The 20,830-nt window shown below is 56.8% G+C and overlaps 1 protein-coding gene across 1 annotated transcript; it reads right to left on the minus strand.

Annotated features, from left to right (window-relative positions):
- Window positions 1-1,567: 1,567 nt before the first annotated feature.
- On the minus strand, window positions 1,568-5,273 carry NKX1-1 (NK1 homeobox 1). Its single transcript, XM_010591463.2, has 2 exons — window positions 4,808-5,273; window positions 1,568-2,451 (listed from the first exon to the last, which is right to left on the minus strand). Exons 1-2 carry the CDS (start codon window positions 5,271-5,273, stop codon window positions 1,568-1,570), a joined length of 1,350 nt encoding a protein of 449 aa, XP_010589765.2.
- Window positions 5,274-20,830: the final 15,557 nt, after the last annotated feature.

The following is a 20,830-nucleotide window of genomic DNA, read 5'->3' on the forward strand; positions in this document are numbered from 1 at the left end:
TGGGTGGGGGCAGTCTCCTGGGACCTGAGTCTCCAGTCTGATAAAGGGGGGGGAGGGGGAAGACCTCAGGCAGTCTGGGGTACAGAAGAGGGGCAGGGTGGTCACAGCCAGCTCTCCCCTCCCAAGAGGTAGTGGGCCAGCTGCCACTTCTCTCCCAGACTTCACACACTTGTCGTGGCAAAGCCTCCATGCTGTCTCCTCTCCTCAGCCCCTGGCACCTAGCAGCGGCTGCCACCTCCCAGCAGGGGTTGCCTTTCTCGCCTACCCCAGCCTAGCCCCTAGCACTGCCTGGCTAGGGAGGGCTGACCACCCCAGGGAAAAGTCCCCTCAGAGAGCTCAGTTTGTTCTTAGCAAATGGGTGGGAAACCCCAAGAGCTGGGTGGGGAGGCAGCGGCAGGGGCGGAGGAATGTCCCAGCTTCACCCTGCCGGATGTCCCACAACCCTGCCCTGCCTCTTCCCCACCTCGGTTTTTCCCAGCTGGGGCTCCAAGATCTACCCTAATGGGGCGATGCCGCTGAGGGGCAGGGCCGCCTTTGGGGACCTCTCCCTCGCGTGGTTGTTCCCACTGCCCCCGAGTCCGTGTCCCCGCAGCCTAGTCTCTTGTGCGGGCCACCAGCCCAGGCCGGCTGAGAGTCGGTGTGGACACCTCCCCGCCTGCCCAGGGCGAGCCCACTTCCAGGTCTGGAGGCGCCACAGGGTCGGACTGTATCCTCAGTGGGATGGGCGGGGTGGCCCAGAGAGCGAGGAGCGGTGGCCTGCGCGGAAGAGCTCTGGTGAGTCCTCGGTTTCCTCTCCTTGCAGGCTGCTGGCAGATGCGCCCTGCCGGCTGGGCGCCGCGCCGGGAATGCCGAGGGCCTTGGAGCCGAGAGGAGGCGGCGTCGGCCGAGAGTTCGGCAGCCCCAACCCCGGCCCACCGAGCGTCTCGGTCCTGTTCGCCTCTCCCCTCCCCCCTGCCCCAGGCTGTCCGAGGCCACAGTCTGGCGGAAGGGGGAGCAGGTCACCACCTGCAAGGCACGATCCTTCCTCCCGGGGTGCCGGGATGGGGAGCGCCCAATCTGAGCCGCAGCTCGCGGGGAGGGTGAGCCCCTGCCCCTAGTACCACACGTGGAGAACGGACTGCGATCCAGGCGCCAGCCTATCGGGAGAGTCGGCCCGTGGGACGCCCGGTCGGCGGGGAGACCTGGCCCGCTCAGGCCAGATACTCCGGGAGCGCCTCGGTCATGTCACTCGCCTCAACGCAAGGGACTGGTCTGGGCGGGAGAGGCCAAGAGCGACGCGGGGAGGCTCGAGACGCAGTCTCCCGCCGTTTATTGATTGAGCGAAGTTCGGCAAAGGGCTTTGGAGCGGGCCGCGCCGGCTGACTACCGCCCCGCCCCGACAGTCATTTATAAATTTAAAACTTTCTGTATCAACCGGTTATTTACAGAGTCAACGATTGGCACCTTACAAAAAAGCCGGGCAGCGGCGCCTTCGGGTCCTCGGGCCGCGGCGTTCGGGGCGCGGGCCTGGTGCCCGGTCCGTGCCCGGTCTTGGTCCGTTGTCCCAGTGTTGGGCCCCGACCCCTGCTCAGAGGTGCGGCGCGTAGAAGGCAGGCGCGCCGTACGTCTGCGAGCCCAGCACGAAGGGAGAGAGCACCGCCGGGCTCGACAAGAAGGGCAGCTGCGCGGCGCACACCAGGCCGCCGGGGCCGTGTGCCGGGTACGCGGCCGGGCCGTGCATCGCAAGCGGCGCGCCCATGGGCGGTGACGTGCTGAGCGGGCTGAGGCCGCCGGGCAGCCCAGAGCCCGGCCCCGCGCCTGGCCCCGCGGCCCCGCCGCCACCGGTCGGCGCGCTCGTGTCTGCGCCCGGGTTCTGCTTCTTCCACTTGGTGCGGCGGTTCTGGAACCAGATCTTCACCTGTGTCTCGGTGAGGCTCAGGGACAGCGCCAGGTTGAGGCGCTCGCACACCGACAGGTAGCGCGTGGCCTTGAACTTGTTCTCCAGCGCCACTAACTGCTCGTAGGTGAAGGCTGTGCGCGCGCGCCGCGGCTTCCCCGACTTGGAGTCGGAGCCGGTGCGCTTCCGTTTGGGCTTAGTAGCCGCCGCCGCGCCCTGCGGGGTCGTCCCCGTGGTCCCCGGAGTTGTTACTGCCGCCGCCGCCGCCGCCAAGGCCCCTGGAGGGCCAGGAGCTCCGGGAGAGGTCCCGCGGGGCCCCGGGACCACGGCCTCGTCGACGGCGGCCGCCTCAACTTCGGCCGCGCCGGGGCAGCCCGACCCGCGGGCCCCGAGGCTGCCACCCCGCGCCTCCTCCGCGTCGCGCGCCGCCGCCGTCTGGGGTGCTTCGTCCTCCTCCTCGTCGTCCTCGGGCACCTCGTCCCCGCTATCCGCGCTCGGGCTTCGGCCGCCGCCGCCGCTGCCACTGCTGTAGCCGTTGGCCTCGGACTCGTCAGCCTTGTAGGGGTCGCCGGCGTCTGCAGGCGGACAGGCCAGGAGCAGGGAAAGGGACAGGGACAGGGAAAGAGCAGGGACAGGACAGTTAGGGCCCGAGTTCAGCCACCGTCCCACTGCACCCGCCTCTTTCTCCTCCTTGCTCCTCTCCTCCTTTCTCCTGTCGCTGGACCCCGACCCCAGCCTGTTCCTGCTTCCCGCCCTCAATTATCTCCTTTTCCTCCTTTAGTTTCCTTCTCTTCCTTTACTTGCTTCTTCTCTATCTGTTCTTTCTAGCTCATTCGTTTTCCTTCCCTTCCCTTCCCTTCCTTCTCGCCTGCGTTTCCTCTCTCCACCCCCTTCCTGTTTCTATCGAAAGAATTACTCCCTCGGACTTGGGCCTCTCACCGCCTGTCCCCTCCGTTCCCCGCGGTCTCCAGCGGCCCCGGGATGCCCTGCCGAGTGACGGTAAGTTGAGTCTAGCGCCTTTGCCGGAGCAGGGCAGGCGCTGGTGCCGCTGGCCCGGGCCCCTCGCGGAGTTTAGAGAGGAGTGGAGCGAAAGCTCCAATCGATCCGCGGGGCAGATACAAACTTAATTAAACTCATTTTGTGTAATGTACAAACTAGTTAACGGCCATTTAATTTATTTCGGCGTATATTACCTTTCAATTACCAAGCCACGTGGGGCCAGCCAATTAAGGACATTTAAGAGTAGATAGTGACCAGATTCTAGGCACCCAAATCGGCTGCCCTGGGTTCCCGTCCCTACCTAAGGCCTCCCGGGCCCTGGAGCTCAGCCGCTAATGGCAACCCAGGCTGCGGAACGCAGGCTGTGCCTCAGGCCTTCAGCGGGAGGGTCAGGGTCGCCACTGGGACCAGTCCCACTCAGCCCCAGCAGACAGTAGGTAGGGCAGTGTGGGGTTGAGCGCAGAGACCCGTGAGCGCATTAGGGACTGAATCAGAGAAGAAGCCCCAGATCCTCCAAGCAGAGGCTCCAGAGGTTGCCATACTTTGAGTTGCAGAAATGTGGAATCACAGCATTAGTCCTGGCAGGACTTGGGGGCCGTTTCTGCCCCCACAGGTGGCCCGACTGCTCAGCCAGAAGGGCCGGGGGCAAGATGCCTTCTTCTGTCTGTCAGCCAGCCCACCCTCTAAGACTGCTGCTCTGCGATCGGGTTGGCACTGCAAGTAGGGGATCAACACAAAATCAGTCTTGGCGGACTCCTCCCCAGGCAGCCAGGAGGAAGTCACAGAGTGGCCAGGCAGGTGTCCTGGCCACCCCATCCACTCCCTCAGCCTGCGCAGGGGCTATCTCCAGGTGTCCCTGAGGACACTGCCATCCCAGCCCAGCCTCTGCGCCTGCCCAGGCTGCTGCTCTGGTCCCAGGACTGGATGAGGAGAAGAGGGTCCTGACCCAGCTCCCTCTCCTCAACCACACAGGCACAGGGTGGGCTTGGCAGGCAGGTGGAGGCTCTGAGAAGTCGTGGGCCAAGCTGCCCACAAGGGTTTGGCTGGAGTTTGGTTCTCCCTTCATCTTGCCCCACCGGGAAAAAGCCTAGAAGAGGTGCAGCCGCTGCCCCCTTGCCCGGCATCTGGCCGCCCAGCCCTGCCCACCCCGCGCTCCCATCCCGGGCAGTGAGGGGCCGGGAAGTTGGAGGGAGGATGGGCGGGGGGAGGGGGGCACAAAAAGCAATCAGGAGCGGGTCGAATGCAATTCGCGATCAATAGCGGCCCCTAATAAGTGTAATAGGTTTTAATCGAGTAATTATCCGAATTTTGACCCTATAATTTAGATGTTCGGGGGGAGTTTGCAAGGTGCTTGAAAGAGATATGCACGCCGCCGTAATGGGATATCGACCCGGCCGGGGCGCGGGCCGCCCCATTACCGGCCGCTTTCCGCCGCTAAGCACATTTCCCCTTTAACTGTAATCGAAGGGATTTAATTGTTTTTCCAGAGATAACCAGCGTTTTGTCACAATTAGTCTGATTTGTCCAAAAAAAAAAAAAAAAGAGAGAGAGGAAGGAGGGAGGCCTCGGGAGGACACAGTGGGGGTGGGGAGGTCACGGGCCAGCCCCTGTGCAAGTCCCCGCCGCCGGCGGCACCAACGACCCTCTGTGGCCGGGAGACGCGCAGAGCCTAGCCCTGAGGCGGGCCTCCAGCCCTGCAGCCGTGGGCCCGGTCCGGCGGAGCCTTCCTGGGAGGCCTCGGTGCAGGGCGGGCCGGTGCGGGCCCCGAAGCCCCGGTCGGATGGAGGCCGCCGGCGGGCCAGGGTACGGACCCCGCGCGCAGCGAACTTTCCACCGAGCCCGGGCTCCGGCCGGCTCCCCGCCTCCGCAGGTCCCGGGAGCGGCGACGCGGCCAGCCCCTTCCCTGCCCGGTGCCAGCCGCGTCCTACTCACGCGGCAGCTCAGCTCCGGCGGCGGCTCCGGCTCCCCCGGCGGCTGCAAGGGCGCGGCGCTCCAGCTCCTCTGAGCGCGGCGGGCGGCCGGGGGTGGCAGGGGCTGGCGGGCATGGGGCCGGGGCGCACGGAGCGCACGCAGTGGGCGCCACCGGGCCCAGGAGCACGCAGCGACGTCTTCGGCTGTTGAACTTGTTGGGGTCCAGGATGTCCAGCACCGAGAAGGAGGTGGGGCGCAGGGGCGCGGCGGGCCGGGCGGCCCCAGCCCCTTCAGGTGCTGCAGGCACAGTGTCGCTGGCCGCCAGCGGAGGGGCGCCGGCCCGGGGAAAGGCGGGCAGCTCAGCGCGCCCGTCCATGGCGTCCCGGGCGACGGCGGGCGCGGGCGGCGCAGGACCCGGGCCGGGCCCGGGAGGCGGCGGCGGCAGCGCGGGGCCGTCCCCGGGAACAACCGGGCCGCTCGCGCTCATGCCGGCCTGCCACCTCTCCGGCCGCTCGCGCCCTGCTGGCTACTGGGCTCCCATCCCTGGCGGCCTGGCGCCGCCGCACGGTCCCCCGAGGCGGCCGCGGCTCGGCTGGCTCTCCGCTCTCGCTCGGCGGATCCTGCCCTGCGGCTGCCTCAGCCGTCGCCTCAGGCGCCCGCCGCGCCCGGTCGGTGCATTTATGGCGGCCCCGCCGGCAGCGCCCACGCGCCCAGCGCCGCACACACGTGCGCCCGCAGCGGCCGCGGGGCGCCGCGCCCTCGTTAGCGTGCGCGCCTAATTGGCTGCAGACCGGCCCGAGATGAGGAGGCGGGTCTCGCGCGGGACACACGGACAGAGGCTCTGGCCGGACAGACCCACGCAGTCCGAGCCCGAGCGGAGTCCGCTGGCGGCTGTGCGGACGGCCTCGCACTGCGCCTTGCTGGTCCCGCCAAGGGGGAGGAGACAGGGCGCGCTCTGAAATGATAGCGGGATAGATGGACAGAGGGGCCTGGTGGGCGCTGGCGTTGGGCCGGCGAGCGCTCCCGGGTGTCAGGACACCCGGGCAGAGAAGCTCGGCCGCCTCTCCTCGGGTCCACCCCACGCAGGCCTTGTTGCTCCAGCGGCCGCGGCACCCCACGGCGTCGGGGGGAGCGATGTCCTCGCGCGCCTACTCGCGGGAGCCCTGGCCCTCTCCAATCCTCCCCTGAGCGCCCCGCAGATCTCGTCCCGCCTCTCGCCCTCGCGCCTTCTCGGGGTCTCAGCTGGCGTCTAGGGGTCTCACTAGCTCAGGGTCTCTGCTCCTCCATCCTTTCCCGCGCCCGCCCCCTTTGCTTCGTCAAATTAGGGCCCGGCCAAGACTCCCCGCGGAGGGGCGGAGCCGACCGCCCCGGGTCGCTCATTAGAAGTGGAATCGAAAATGACGACGGCGGGATGGCCCTCCGCCCCCACCCGCCAAAACCCAGGCGGAAAAATCACACACTCGGCCGGCTGCCTATACAAAAATCGATGCCCTTCCAGTGAGGGGGGAATGTGTGTGTCTCCCAGAAATAATACAGCAAACGCCCGTTTCCCCAGGCCTGGAGGACTCACAAGTCCAGGGCTTTATCTGTGCATGTTTTATCCACAGCGACTTTTGCAAGACAGGGCCCAGCGTCCGAGGTCGGATGGTGTTTTCTGCTGGGCGGGTCACCAGGCTCCCCTCCTCCTCCTGCTGGTGGGGACCCAGGTGGGGGCCAGCGGTAGGAAGCCAGTGCGGGTGTCTTCAGGGTGTGCGGCTGTGTGTGACGGGTGTGAGTGTGTGTGCGGGCGTGTGCGCGAGCGGGTGTGCGAGCCGCCTCACACTGCGGTCCCCGGAGCCTGCTCCGCGCACAAGGACGGGTCCTTTGCAATTACCGCAGGCAATGATCCTTTGGAAGCAGAAATTAAAAGTTGGGAGAAATAATGGGGGACCGATCGGTGGTAATTTGGGCCAAGCTCGGACATGCTGAGCCTCAGGGAGGTTGGGACTGGGGCGGGCGGGCGGGGGCGGGGGGGAGGCACAGGCCTCCCCTCCCTCTTCCCTCCTCCTCCCCGCACCCTCCCAGCTCCTCCCCCGCTTGCTGGTCCATCCGGAGATTCTAATCAGACCCCACAACGCTGTGTCCTTCCTTGCCAGGACTTGATTATTCTTTATCTTTAAATTATAAATCACCTCTGGGGGGAAAGAGGGTGGATAATCTCTCATCGCAGGGAGGTAATTATCTCCCTCCCGCCCCCACCTTAGTCTTCTCCCTTGCTACCCCTCCCCCACCTAAGTTTGAATATAGATGTGAACCATTCACACACACACACTCATTCACAAGCAGGAGCCACACACAAGCACAAATTCATTCATGAACACCCGGACACACAAACCCGGACACATCACTGCCAAATGCACGGGCGTCTCTGCAGCCTCAGCCTCTCCCCCACCATCTGTGCACCTGTCTGGGTGACCTCCTGTCTTGGTAACTCTTTCCATGAAGAGGGGCACAGACCCCCTGACTAGACCATGATCGCCCTCCTCTGCTTGAAACACCACCACCTCTGCTGGGCGCCCCACGGGTGGGAGGGTGCCTTGAGAGGGGCAGGGAAGGCAGGGCAGATCCAAGTGCTTTACATCTGGGTGATGGGGTCTCATTGTGTTGTAGAGCATCACAGTCTCCCTCACACACACACACACACAAACACACACACACACACACACTCCATGCCACAAGGCATCTGTTCCTACCAGAGGTCCCAAGGCTCAAATGTGGCCAACTATCTTAATAGCAGCCACGATCCCCCACCCCCAGGTGGGTGGGGCCAGGCATGGGTCTGCTCTCACCCTAGCTATACACACACACACAACACCTGCCAGTGAGGAAGAAAGAGAAATGTGATGACTTTAAGGTAAGTCGTCTTGGAACAACTTTCATTCAAAACGAACACAAGCACACACGTTGTTTTATACAATACAAACATCGTATAATATATGGCTATGATCACTAAAACATAGTTCATATAGTGTATTAACTATCTGTGTAATAAGCACAATAGGGTAATATATTAAGATGTAACCCACAACTACACAGTGTTCTCCCCAACACACACACACACACTGCAAAATACTGTCCTTGCTGAAGTTTGTGGGGCTCCTTCAGGGTTCTGAGTCCTGCTCAGACAAAGGTACTTTGTGTTAGGAAATCTGTAGGGTCTGAGTTTCCCTCCTCTCTCCTTCCCTCCACTCTCTTCCTTGCCCTCACAGTTCTATGCAAATGTTTGCAGGCCGAGCAATGAACTTCCCCCTCCGCAGTCTGGTCCCGGGAATGGGCTGGGGTACCAGGTGTGAGGGGAGAGTTTCAGGTCTAGGTAAGGGGACCTCTGGCAGCTTTCTTGTGGGAAAAGAGGGCTGTGTGTGGACGAGGCTCAGCTGTGACAATCACTGCATCCTCTCCTGCCCCCTGGCACCCGCCCCCACCCCTCCCCATCTCCAAGGAACAACCCAGGCTGTAGGATGCACAGCGCCCTCCTCCTCCTCTTTCAAATCCCGGGAAACAACCCTCACCTCCCTCCAACCTCAGCTTAGAGTGTCTCGGGCTATAAAGACGTCCTTTCACTCCTAATCACAATTGATTGTCAATTAGACCCTCATTTGTGCAATCTTTGCCCATCTGCCATCTCAGGTTATCTCCAAGCCACCAGCTTCACTTGTGGGGCCCCAGGTGGGCAATGACAGGTAAAATCAGCCCCTGAATGGGGTTGCCCCTGCCTGCCCAGTGGACAGGAAGCTCCCCCTTCACTGAGTTCCCACCCACTACAGGTCCCTCCAGACCAGGTGAGGTTGTTGGCAGCTTCTGCAGGTCAAAGCAGGCACCAACGTGGGACAATGTAGAAATTTGGGGGAGAGCACTGATGGGAAAGGGTTTCGGAAAAAGAGTGGGTGGGGTTGAGATTGTGTGGAAGGGGAAGGGGATGCTTTAGAGAGCGATAGGAAGAGCTGAGCGCCCAGTCCTCTCTGACCATGACCAGTATCTTCTCCCTAGCACCAAAGTTTTTGGATGTTTTGGGGAGTAAGAGCAAGAGGGGCAGCCCACCAGCTCTACCACCAACTGGTCATGTGTTAATGAACACCTTCCTCATTATTTTCACCCACCAGCTCGGGGGAGGGTGGACTCCATGTGGCCTCTAAGACCCCTATACCTTCCCCTCACTGGTTGAATGACAGCAAGATCACGGTTTTTTCTTTTTCTTTATTTTAACTTTGTACACAATATGGTGGTTGTGCTGGGATTTTCCCTTCTTTCATCTGGAGGGATTTACTGGACAGGCTGGAAAGGTAGCAGTGTGCATGGGTCTTCAGGGTTAGCCACGTGGATATCTAACTCCCCCTTTGTATAGTGTTTGCCTCATATATAACACATTCCAGCCCAGACCACCCAGGAGCCCTACAACTTCGCTGTGAAATATGCAGGGCAGAGATTACCACTGCCGTCTGCAAATTATCACTCAGCCTCATTGAGACTGGGGCTGGGTTCTGCTCCTGACATTGTGCTGCCTCTGGACGGCCCACCTGCCTGTGCCTCTGATGGATGGATGAAGGAGGCAGAGGATGGGGGAGAGACGGTCCCTATGTTCTTTTCTCTTGACTTCACATGCTGTCTGCTCCATGGGAATCCCGATGTTCATTCAGAGCTTGGGAAATGAGTGGGGAACTTTCTGTTTATTGGCTTCATCATTCATCTACCTTTAGGCATACCCCCATTAGGGTTTCCTGACTCCTCGAGATACCACACTCCAAACATCAGGGAACAGAGGAGATACGTGTTGCTCACCATCCTAGAGCACTACGGCTCTGGACACCGGAGAACCCTAGCAATCCCCGGGCTCCGGCACAGCGCAGCTTTTTCAGCACCACGGACGGCGCCAAAGCCATAGCGCTCCCCTTCAGCACCATGGACGGCGCACCGCCTGCCAGCAAGGCAGCAGCCGGGTTTGCTTCCGCATTCAGCACCTGGGATAGCTTCAGCAAAACCCAGACCGTTGCTGCTCCTTTAGGGGCATCAGCCCGATTCTGACACCTGTGCCCTGTCCAGGGTTCTATTCTCCAAACTCTGGGTGAACGATGGCATCAGGTGTGTGTATGTGCGGTGCAGTATGTTGTTATGAAGTCCTGACACAGTGTATGTTAACCCCCCAGATCAGAAGCCAGCCCATTCACCTTGGCCAAGCCAGGAGCCATCAAATGGCAGAGGGTTTTTATAAAGCTGTTTATTGCCTGGGTTTGAATCATGCTATTTGCAAGCCACATGGGTTCAGAGATGTAAAGCTGTGCAGCACAGGGCCTGGCTCCTTGCAAGAAGTCAGTCAGGGATGCAAAGTTGAGGTTTAGAACCTTTAAAATGTAAAACAAGCCTGGAAAATAAACCTCAACAACTGAAACTCTAATACACTACTGATGGGAATGTACAATGGTAGAACCATTTTGGAAAACAGTTTGGCTGACTCTTTAAAAGTTGAATATACACCTACTATAAACCAGTTACTGTTGAGTTGACTCCGACTTGTGGTGATCCCATGTATGTCAGAGTAAAACTGTGCTCCATAATGATTTCAATGTCTGATTTTTCAGAAGTAGGTCACCTGACCTTTCTTCCGAGGCACCTCTGTGTGGACTCCCACCATCAGACTTTCAGTCAGTAGCTGAGGACGCTAACTATGGCATCACCCAAGGATTTCACACTTACCATAAAAACATCCCACTTATTCCATGCTTAGGCATTTACCCAAAAGAAATGAAAGCACGTCCAAAGACATGTCCATGAATGCTCAGAGCAGCTTTACTGATGATAGACCCCAACAGCAAACAATCCAGGTGTCCACAAACAGGTGGATGGAGAGATAAAAATGTGGTATATCCATTCAGTGGAATACCACTCAGCAATAAAAGGGAAACAACCATGGAGTGATACATGCAACAACATGGATAAACCTCGAAATAATTATACTAGTGGAAAACGCAGTACTAAATAAGGAGCCCTGGTGGTGCAGTGGTTAAAATGATCAGCTGCTAACAGTTCGAAATGGTTCAAAACCACCGGTGGCTCCACAGGAGGAAGATGTGGAAGTCTCTTTCCATAGAGATTTATAGGCTGGGAAACCCTATGTTTTTGCTATGAGTTGGAATCAACTTGACAGCAGTTGGTTAGTGACTATACTAAATAGTACATATTGCATGATTTATATAACATTCTAGAGAACACAAACTAACCTTCAGTGACAGAAGGCAGAGCAGTGGTTGCCTGTTCTCTGTTCCCCAGACGGAGAGCCCTGAGAGCCTGCCCCTGATGGCACAGCACTGAACACACAGAAGGTGCAGGAAATAGGAGCCACCATGGCTTTTCAGAGCCAAAAGGAACCCGGGAAACACTCTCGCAGTATCCTCCCATTTCTCAGAGGAGAAGACTGAGGCCCCCATCTTCCAGTCCTTTGCACACCCATAGGAAGCTCTGATGGGGCAAAGGTGAAGGACTGCTGGGTTATAAATAGGCTTCCCGGAAATAACACCCTCTGAGATTCCACTGCTGTTGAGCTTCTTGGCTCACAGGCTGAAGTCGGTGGGCCAGGCTTTGGGGGCCAAGGGTGCTGCTTGTGGAAGGTGGGTGGCCTGACTTCCCTGCCAGGGCTGTTGAGGCCCCAGCTAGCTGGCTCCCTTTCTCAGACTCTGTTGATTAGGCATGGAGGCCACGCTCCCTCTGAGAGCTTTACTACTGGCCAGAGGGCAGGGGCAGGGATCACTAACTTACAGATCAGTAAACAAAGGCCAGAGAGGATGGATGAACTACTCAAGGCCATCCAGCCAGTACATGGTGGGGTTTTGATTTGAATGCCAGGCTGCTCTGATGCTGCCGTTTTTAATGTGCGATCACAACAGATCATTGTTTACCCGGTGCCAGAAGGAGGCCAATCCGAGCAGGATGTCCAGAGGGGTTCTCCCCAGGCTCTGTCCCTCCTGACTGCCCCTTGCCTTCTCGGGCTTCTTTGTCTGCCACTGGATCACCTCAGAGGGGTGACTGGTGTCCCCCCTCCCTCTCCCCAAGAGCTTTACTGGCACCATGGGCTCCAAGCTCAGTATTCTTGATGTCAGTTGTCACCATATAGTCCTCTGAGGTCCCTATGGACCCCTTACCTGGGGCGGGGGGATGTCTGCTAATGACAGAGTGGAGGGTCTGGGGTGCCCCTGGACATGGGGTGTCAGAATCTCCCAGTGAAGACTGCCTTGACCCCCTCACTGCCCCTGCCACAGTCTGGCTCCCTCCAGTCTATTCTCTGTCATTCAAAAATGCAAATCAGATCACACTCTACCCCTTCCTGAAACACCCCAAGTCTGCCATGGTCTGGGGATGACATCTGGGCTCTGCAGCCTGGCTTTGAAGCCCTGCCCAGAGGATCCTGCTGGCTCTGCTGTGTGGCCTCCAAAGCTGTGATGGGAAACACATGCCCACTGTGCTCAGAGCTCTTAACTGTGTCCTGGTGGCCAAGCTGCCAAGAGTGAGCCCAGGCCAATCCCTCGGATGGCAGCCCCCCTCCTCTCCTTGTCCAGGGGGATTGCTTCTACTCACCCTAAATGCTGCACCATCCAGAACCCATCCTGGTTTCCTCAGATGGAGGGAGGTACCTCCTGGTTGCCTGAGCTTTGCTCTGTCATGGCCTTAACACGTCGAGTCACCTTCATCTTTTCACTGTGTCTCTGGCCCCCAGCCTGTGAGCTCTTGGCGGTTGTGTGTGCATGTGTGTGTGAGACTTAGCTCTGGGTCACTCATCAAGGTGGAGTGGAAGGGAAAAACACGTTTATTAAAGGAAACTGCAAAGGGGCAATGGGCCACGGATGGAGCAAGAGTTTCAGGCCACTCTCCACTGTTCCACCTCCTTTGTGGTCCACCCTCATTCCTCTGCCTGGCCCCCGTGGGCTGGGAAATGGCCCTGGCCTGGAGTTAGGGTTTCGGCCACCTTGGTCTTGTCCTCCACTAATGGTGTGGTCTGGAACTGATCAACTTCTCCGTGGCATAGTGGACACGGGTAGTGCCCACCAGATCTCCATTTGGACTGGCACATCCTTGCTAACCACTGTGAGTTCTGCGGCCCAAGTTCATACCCAGGAACCACTTGGGAAAACTGTCTTCTCTAGCAGGAGATGCCTTGCCCAGTGACACCTGGGCAGGGTGGCACGCCACCCTCTTCTCCAGGAATGGGACGGCTGCTGCGATTCACACTCCAGGGCTCCCTGAGGATCATGCTGCAGAGTCTGCCTCCCTGGTCTGCCTCATTCTCTTTTGGATTTCTCCAGTCTCAGTAAATCCTAGGCACTCAAACCCCTGCCTCAGGCTCTGTGTGGCCTCCTCAGAGGTAGTGGGTGGGCTGTGACAGTGCCACGCAGGACGGCAGTGGAGACAGAGACCTAAGAATTTCCCTGCACAACGGTGGAATTCTGGAGTCAGGATGTGTCTGTATACATTTATGGGCCTGCTTCTCATACCTCATCCTTCCACCCCCACCCAATCCACTGGAAAAGCTCTAATTAAATCCGAGATTCCACAGATTGGATAATTTATCCACAATTCTTTTTTCCCTTCACCTTCCCCAGCCCCACCCCTGTCATGGCATTCCCATGCGAGCCTACACTTTCTGCCCCATTGAAGCTGGTCATGTGACCTGCACGTGGGCAGAAGTGACAAGGGGCCAGTTTTGAGCTCAGGCCCTAAGAGGTCTCCTGTGTTTCTGCCCACCTGGATTTCCACTCTCCTCCGTGAAAAGCATGCATGTGCTCCAGAGAGCAATGGTCTATCAGCCTGGGATCTGGAATGAAGGCACGGAGCAGACCTGAATCCAACCCAAAGCCTGAGTCAGATGAATCCCTTGTCTTAGTTATCTAGTGCTTCTATAAGAGAAATACCACAAGTGGATGGCTTTAACAAACAGAAACTCATTCTCTCATAGTCTAGGAGTCTAGAAGTCCGAATTCAGAGTGTCAGCTCCAGGGAAAGGCTTTCTCTGTTGATTCTGAGGGGATGTCCTTGTCATCAGTCTTCCCCGGTCTAGGAGCTTCTCACACAGGCACCCCGAGTCTCAAGGACACACTCTGCTCCTGGCTGTTCTTTCTTGGTGGCATGAGGTCCCTCTCCTCTTTGCTTGATTCTCTCTCTTTTATATCTCAGAAGAAATGGACTCAAGGTACAACCTAATCTGGTAGATTGAGCTCTGCCTCATTAACATAACTGCCTCTAATCCTGCCTCATTAACATCATAGAGGTTAGAGTTTACAACACATAAGACCCTGGTGGCGTAGTGGTTAAGTGCTATGGGCTGCGAACCAAAGGGTTGGCAGTTCAAATCTGCCAGGCGCTCCTTGGAAACTCTGTGGGGCAGTTCTACGCTGTCCTACAGGGTTGCTGAATCAGAATTGACTCTATGGCACTGGGTTTGGTTTTGGTCTTTTGGTTAAAAAATGGAGGGCCACCACACAATACATGGCCTAGCCAAGTTGATACATATTTTGGAGATGAAATTCTCTCTGTAACACCAGCCAACATCAGCCAAATTGGTCCATGATCCATGGTAGTGAAATGAGTGGTCATTATTGTGAACTACTGAGACTTTGGAGTTGTTTGTTGCTCAGTGACATTGTAGCAGACACCTGACCAATATAAGTGGTGCACCTGACGGTCTAGGGCATTTCAGTGGAAACTTCGCCTCTCCCCCCAGGTCTCTCCCTGCTCTGTATCATTCCCAAGGTTCCCATCACCTTCATTTACTGGATGGTCTCCCAGGCTAGGTCCATTCCCGGATCCAAAGGGACCAGACAGAGGCATGAAGAGTTGAACTGCTAAGGGGGGTGGAGGTGCCTATCTTTTTACTCATCCCACCTGGCCTTCCAGCCAGCTCCAGCCTCAGCTTCTCCCTTGATGACCAGGCTTTCATGTGTCCATGAACCAACCTGTCCACTCCTCCCCTCCCCAGGGTCCCTACAATCACCCATACTCAGGCCCCAGGTCCCTTCCTTACCCCACACCCCAGAAGTTTATCATTAACTCAACCACTCTCATGGCACACCTCTGACAGGGTGAGCCTGTGGGGGGACTGGGGGCAGGGGTGAATACACAGCCAGCCGCTGCCCTCAGGGCTCACGGTGTCCTGGACCAGCGAGCAGGCAGTAACCAGCAGCCCTTTAATCTCCACCTGGCCGCTTGCTCTGGAGGAGGAGGGGGAGCAGTCCGGGAGGGCGGAAGGTGGGCTAACGCAGCGTCTCGGGGACGTTCAGGGAGGCGAGAGAGTGGCCGTGCTCTGGCCCCAAGGTAAGGAGGGCTGGCCGCGAGGAGAGAGGAGAACCCGGAAAGCTGGGTGGGTGCGTGCAGAGCCGGGAGGCGAGCACCTGCAGGGAGCCCGCAGTTCCAGACGCGGACCCTGAGGGTGTGGGGATGGGACCCAGGCCGAGGACACAGAAGGTGCTCCATCACGGTGGTCGGACGTGTGCGGGAACCTGCAGGCGCTGCTCGGCGCCGGGCCGTTGGGGGGCGCGGGTCAGGCCTTTAACGAGCTTAATTGGGTTAATGCCTCTCGCGCAGCGCCCTGATTATTAAATTATTATGATCACACGCATGAATCATAATTAGAAGTTTGAGCAGCGCTCGAGGAAAGCCTCGGAGGAACGATTCCGGCGCGCGCGGCTGCCTCCCGCCACCCGGGGTCGCAGGGCGGGGGCGGGGCCGAGGCGCGCGTCCGCGGGGCTGTTGCGCGCACACGCGGTGCGCACGACCCCGGTAAGCACCGGGAGCCCGCGGCAGCGGGGCCGCGCAGCCTGAGGTTTTCACTGAGCGCCTGCGCTACCGCGACGCTCCGCGGAGCCTGGGAAGGCCCCGCCCCCAGACTGCCCCGCCCCCAGAAGCACCGCCCCCTAGGGCCTCGCCCCAGACGGCACGGCTCCTGATGGCCCCGCCTACCCAGGCCCTGCCCACTCGATAGCCCCGCCCCATCTACCCGCCCCTGGCCCCGCCCCATCCCAAACTGCCCTCCCCACGGCTCCACCCCGCCTCTGGGATTGCTCCACCCGACCCCCAGCAAGCCCCGCCCCTTGGTGGGGGTGGGGATGGAGGGCGGGGAATTTGAAGGCAATGGACAGTGTGATTGGCGTGTTCCAAGGTTCCTCTCTTCAAATGCCCTTTTCTCCTGCGGCCACCGCTGCCCCCCAGGGCTCTCCCTGTCTGTGTCGCCCCCTAGGCGCCTGTCACCTTCATTACGTTTACTGTGTGCGTAGTTTACGTCCCCCTCCCCATGAGCCCCAGGAGGGGTGCCCTCTAAGTCATTGGACGCTCCTGGCACGTGATGGACACTCAATCAATACACATTGGGTGAGGATGTGTGTCTGTCCATGTCCTGTGCATGGGCCGGCTGTGTCCATCCACACGTGTGTCCGCGTATCTGTGCCTGGAAGTGCGTCTGCGTGTGGGTTTCTGTGTGACCGTATGTGCGTGTGTCTGTGTCCGAATCAGGGTGTGTGTGTCTGTGTCTCAGTGTGCCTGGGTGTCTGTGTGTGTATGTGTGAGTGTGCAGGTGTGTGTCTGAGTGTGGGCCCCTGTGTGTGTATTTCTGGGCATCTGTGTGTGTGTGATGGCAATGGGTGGGTGGTGGTGTGTGTGTGTCTGAGTGTGGGTCTTTTCGTGTATATTTCTGGCATATGTGTATGTGTGTATGTCTGTTTGCCTGTTTGCGCTGTGTGAGCATTGGTCCCTGTGTGTGTTTTTCTGGGCATTTGTGTGTGTGTGCACATTGTGTATGTCTGAGTGTGTCTGTGTGGCTGTGTCTGAGTGTGGTTCCCTGGAGGTATATGTCTGTGTGTCTATGTAGGTATGTGTGTATCTCAGTGTCTGTGTGTGTGCAGGTGTGTGTCTGAATATGGGCCCCTGTGTGTATTTCTGGGCATCACTGTGTGTCTGTGTGTGTGTGTCTGAGCGTGGGTCCCTGAGTGCGTGTGTTGCAGTGTGCCTAGGCATTTGTGTGTGAGTCTGCGTGTGTGTGTGTGAGTGTGTGGGTGTGTGAGCATGAGTTCCTGTGTGTGTGTGTGTGAGTCTCCCTGGGTGTCTGTGTGTTGAGTGTGGGTTTGTCTCTCCACCTCTTTAGGCCGTGTGTGTCTCGGGGCCTCGGTGTCTGTGTGTGCTTGTGCGGGGGTCTTTGGGGTCATAGACCTGGTGCAGACCACCCTGAGAGAGCCCTCAGTGGCCAGCTCTAAGGTCTCCAAGCCCAAGCTGCAGCGCACGCGTGCTGTGCCTGCATGTGTGGTTCGAACCCGGGTGCACTCCCATCCCTCGTACCTCCTGCCCTCACCCACCTTGTCCCTGTCCTTCAGTCCCCTCTCCATGGCTGGGCCAGAGAATCCCTAGAAAAAAATCCCAGTGGGGTGGGAAGGGTGTCCAGGGTGGGGGTGGGTCAGCCTCCCCCACCCCACCTACGGAGCACAGGGCTCCTCTCTCCTTCCTTCCACTTCTCTATTTTCCTCTCTGTTGTTGAAACATATTGAAGGGGGAGAAAAGGAAACATTAAGATCCACTGTGCGCGGTGCGGGAGGTTTAACGATTTCAAATGAGCTCCGACTCTGGTGAGGACCTGACAATTACCCGTCAGGATGGCAGATGACGGCTAAAATTACCCGGAATCAATATTCTCACCGGGTGTCCCGGCCTGATAAGCGCCGCCAAGACAATGTTGACTATTAAAGTCGACAGCTTGAGATATTACACTATTAGTTATGCTATTTTTAATAATCTATAATATTTGGGCTATAATTAATTAATTATACAGGTCAGATAATATCTGGGGCTGGAATGAGGTCTGAAGGACCTATATTACGCTGGTAATGAGAAAGGAGATATCTAATCTGGGGACAGGAGCCGCGAGGGCCTGGCGTGTGGGGCTGGGACACCCGCTGCCTGGCCTGGTGGCCACCCCCCCCCCGCCCTCGCCAGCCAGGGCCCCAGACCTGGCCTGGTACCATCTGCTCCCTCCCCAAGAACTGGGGGTTCTGTGAAGTGGGTCCCCACGCCCTCAGCTGTCAGTGTCAGTGCACTCGCTCCTTGGGGTGAGAGGTCACCTGCACGTCCTGCTGGCCAGCCAGCTTGGGGTCTGGCTGGACGGCAGGCACCCAGGTCCCTGATCCTGCCCTGCAGGCTGCACCACATTTTAATTACTTACCCCGTTTTAATGAACACAGACCCTTCCTGGGAGCTAATCCCGAGAATCTCCACTTCTACAGTTGGCCCCTGATACAGGCAGCAGGCTCAGTCACACATTCGTTTTGAGTAATTCACACGGTTCTGGAACATTTCCAACTGCTCCAGCCCCTGTGGTCCTCATCTCCCTGTGTATAAACAGTAGAGACAGACACAGAGACCGTAAAGACGGATTCACAGAACTTCTGCGTTCTAGGTACAAACCATACGCTAAACCTTGCTGAGCCCGCCCTTTCAAAAACACGTCTTCCCGTACCGTTTCCCGTCATAACTGCATCAACGCTAAAGGCAACGTGGTATCCAGATTGGAGCCTGGGACAGAAAAAGTACATTGAAGGGAAAATTAGTGAAATCCGAATAGAGTCTAGTTTAGTTCGTTGTGTCGTAAAACCAGCTGCCATTGTGTCACCTCTGACCCGTGATTACCCTGTGTACGTCAGAGGAGAACTGTGCTCCACAGGGTTTTCAGCGGCTGCCTTTTCACAAGTAGATGGCCGGGGCTTTCTTCTAAGGAACCTCTGGGCAGAAATGAACCTTCAACCTTTCAGTTAGCCACCATTTGTTGACCGTTTGCAACACCAGGGTCTCCAGAGTGTTGTACCGTGCTAATGTTTTAGTTTTCACCGGTGTATAAGCGTGATATAAAACATCAACTTTAAGGGAAGCTGGCTGAGGGACATATGAGAACACCCTGTGCAATCTTTGCACTTTTCCTGCAAATCTAAAATTATTTCAAAATAAAAAAGTTTATTAAAATACATAAATGTCACTAAGAGTATCAGTCCATTGTTGTTGTCTGTGTGCTGTTGAGTTGATTCCAACTCATAGTCAATCCATTGCCTTTTTCCCTTTCTCCATTGCAGTAATTAATTTATCGGTTAATTTTATGGGCAATTTTATGCGTAAAAACACAATGAAAGGAAAGCTTCAATGTTGGCATTCATTTTCTGCTGGTTGCTTCATTCTGCAATTATTATGGGAAATAATTTGTTACATGGGAGGCACAAAACACCTGTTCCTGGTGTCATATGGGAAGATCTGTGCCTGGTGGCTTGCCTCACCCTTAGGCTAGGGTACAGATGTTCCTGTAGGGTCTCCTTTAGCCCTCCCTGCTCCTTTTCCAGGTTCTTGCCTGTTGTCACACTGATTGCGCCACGAGGAGAGTATCCGTGTCCCTCCCACCCTCCAGGCACAGCAGGTCTGGGAGGCACCTTAGGGCTGGGTATGAATGAGGCCATTGCAAGCAGAGAAGCCGAGCGCCTTATGCCCAAAAGTCCAATGGCAGAGGCCAGGAGGGTGGAAATCTGGCTATCTTCCCTCACCAGGCAAGAGCCCTGGTGTGTGTGCTGCCTCCTTCCTGGGGCACCTTTTCCAGTGGTAACAAGGGCAGCCAGAATAGTGAACAAGTCAGCCAGAATAGTGAACAAGTCAGTCTTGAAGGCAGTACAGCCAGGATGCTCCTTGGAAATGAGGACGGTGAGACTTTGTCTCACTCACTTTGGACATGTCATCAGGAAGGGGAAGGACATCATGCTTGGTAAAGTACAGCATCAGTGAAAAAGAGGAAGACCCTCAACGAGATGGATTGACACAGTGGCCACAACAAGGGACTTGAACATACCAACAATTGTGAGGATGGTGTAGGACCGGGCAACGTTTCGTTCTGTTGTTCCTAGGGTCGCTATGAGTTGGAGCCAACTTGATGGGCCTAACACCACCACCAACAACAGGGATGCCATATGCTAATGTGGCTAAACCCTGCCACGGGGACCGGGGAAGGTTCCTGTTATCATGGTGTTCTTAGACAGCCCTCACCTTTTCTGATGATAAAAGTCACACATGCTCGTGAAAAAGTGCAAAAACATCTCCCACAATCGCCCAATAGCGATGGACCGTGTCCACATCCAGCCTGTTTCTCCCTAATCTTATTTTATGCTTTTTAAAAAACACCAACACTGGTGCTGTATGTACAACTTTGGTTGCTGCGTTTCCATCCAGCATTGTATCACAAGTATTTCCTGTTGACATAAGAAACTGGGCGACACAGGTTTTAATGGCCACACACAATTCCACTGTATGGCGGGGGTCAGTTATCACTCAGTTATCCTTGCCTACTCAGGCTTTCTGTTCGCCCTGAACATCTTTCTGCATAGACCCTTGTTCAGATCTCGATTCTGCCTTTAGCAGAGAACACAAGAAGTGAATTGCTGGGTTAAAGGGAAGGAGATTTAAAAATATATTTTATTTTTCTTGTTGATGTTAAGAATATACACAGCAGGACATACCCCAATTCAACAATTTCTACATGTACAATTAGTCACATTGATTACATTCTTCAAGTTGTGTAACAGTTCTCACCTTCCTTTTCCGAATTATTTCTCACCCATCAACATAAACTCACTGCCCCCTAAGCTACCTATCTAAACTTTGAAGTTGCTGTTGTCAGTTTGCTTCCATACACATAGATCTTAAAAGAGCCCAATGCTCAAGGCACACATTCTTTACTAGTTAAGCTAAACTATCAGTGGATATTTCTGGCTGAAATTTTAAAGATTTAGCTCAGGGCTATAGTTTCAGGGGTCCGTCCAACCTCCATGACTCCACAAAGTATGAATTCCGTGAGATTTTGAAATTCTTTTCTACGTATTCCATCTTTTGGTCAGGATTCTTCTATGGAATCTTTGATCAAAATGTTCAGTGCTGGTAGCCGGGCACCATCCAGTTTTTTTGGTCTCATGGCAAAGGAGGCGGTTAAGGAAGGAGATTTCGAAGGCTGAATAAATG

Source organism: Loxodonta africana, chromosome 5 (assembly GCF_030014295.1).
Source record: "Loxodonta africana isolate mLoxAfr1 chromosome 5, mLoxAfr1.hap2, whole genome shotgun sequence".
NCBI classification, from domain to species: Eukaryota; Metazoa; Chordata; class Mammalia; order Proboscidea; family Elephantidae; genus Loxodonta; species Loxodonta africana.

What these genes read in the sequence shown, in the direction of transcription:
- NKX1-1 (XM_010591463.2), bottom strand. Translation starts at nt 5,273, where the DNA reads ATGAGCGCGAGCGGCCCGGTTGTTCCCGGGGACGGCCCCGCGCTGCCG. An exon ending in CGCCGGAGCTGAGCTGCCGC is followed by an intron (nt 2,452 to 4,807) that starts GTGAGTAGGACG and finishes GTCCGCCTGCAG; the next exon opens with ACGCCGGCGACCCCTACAAG.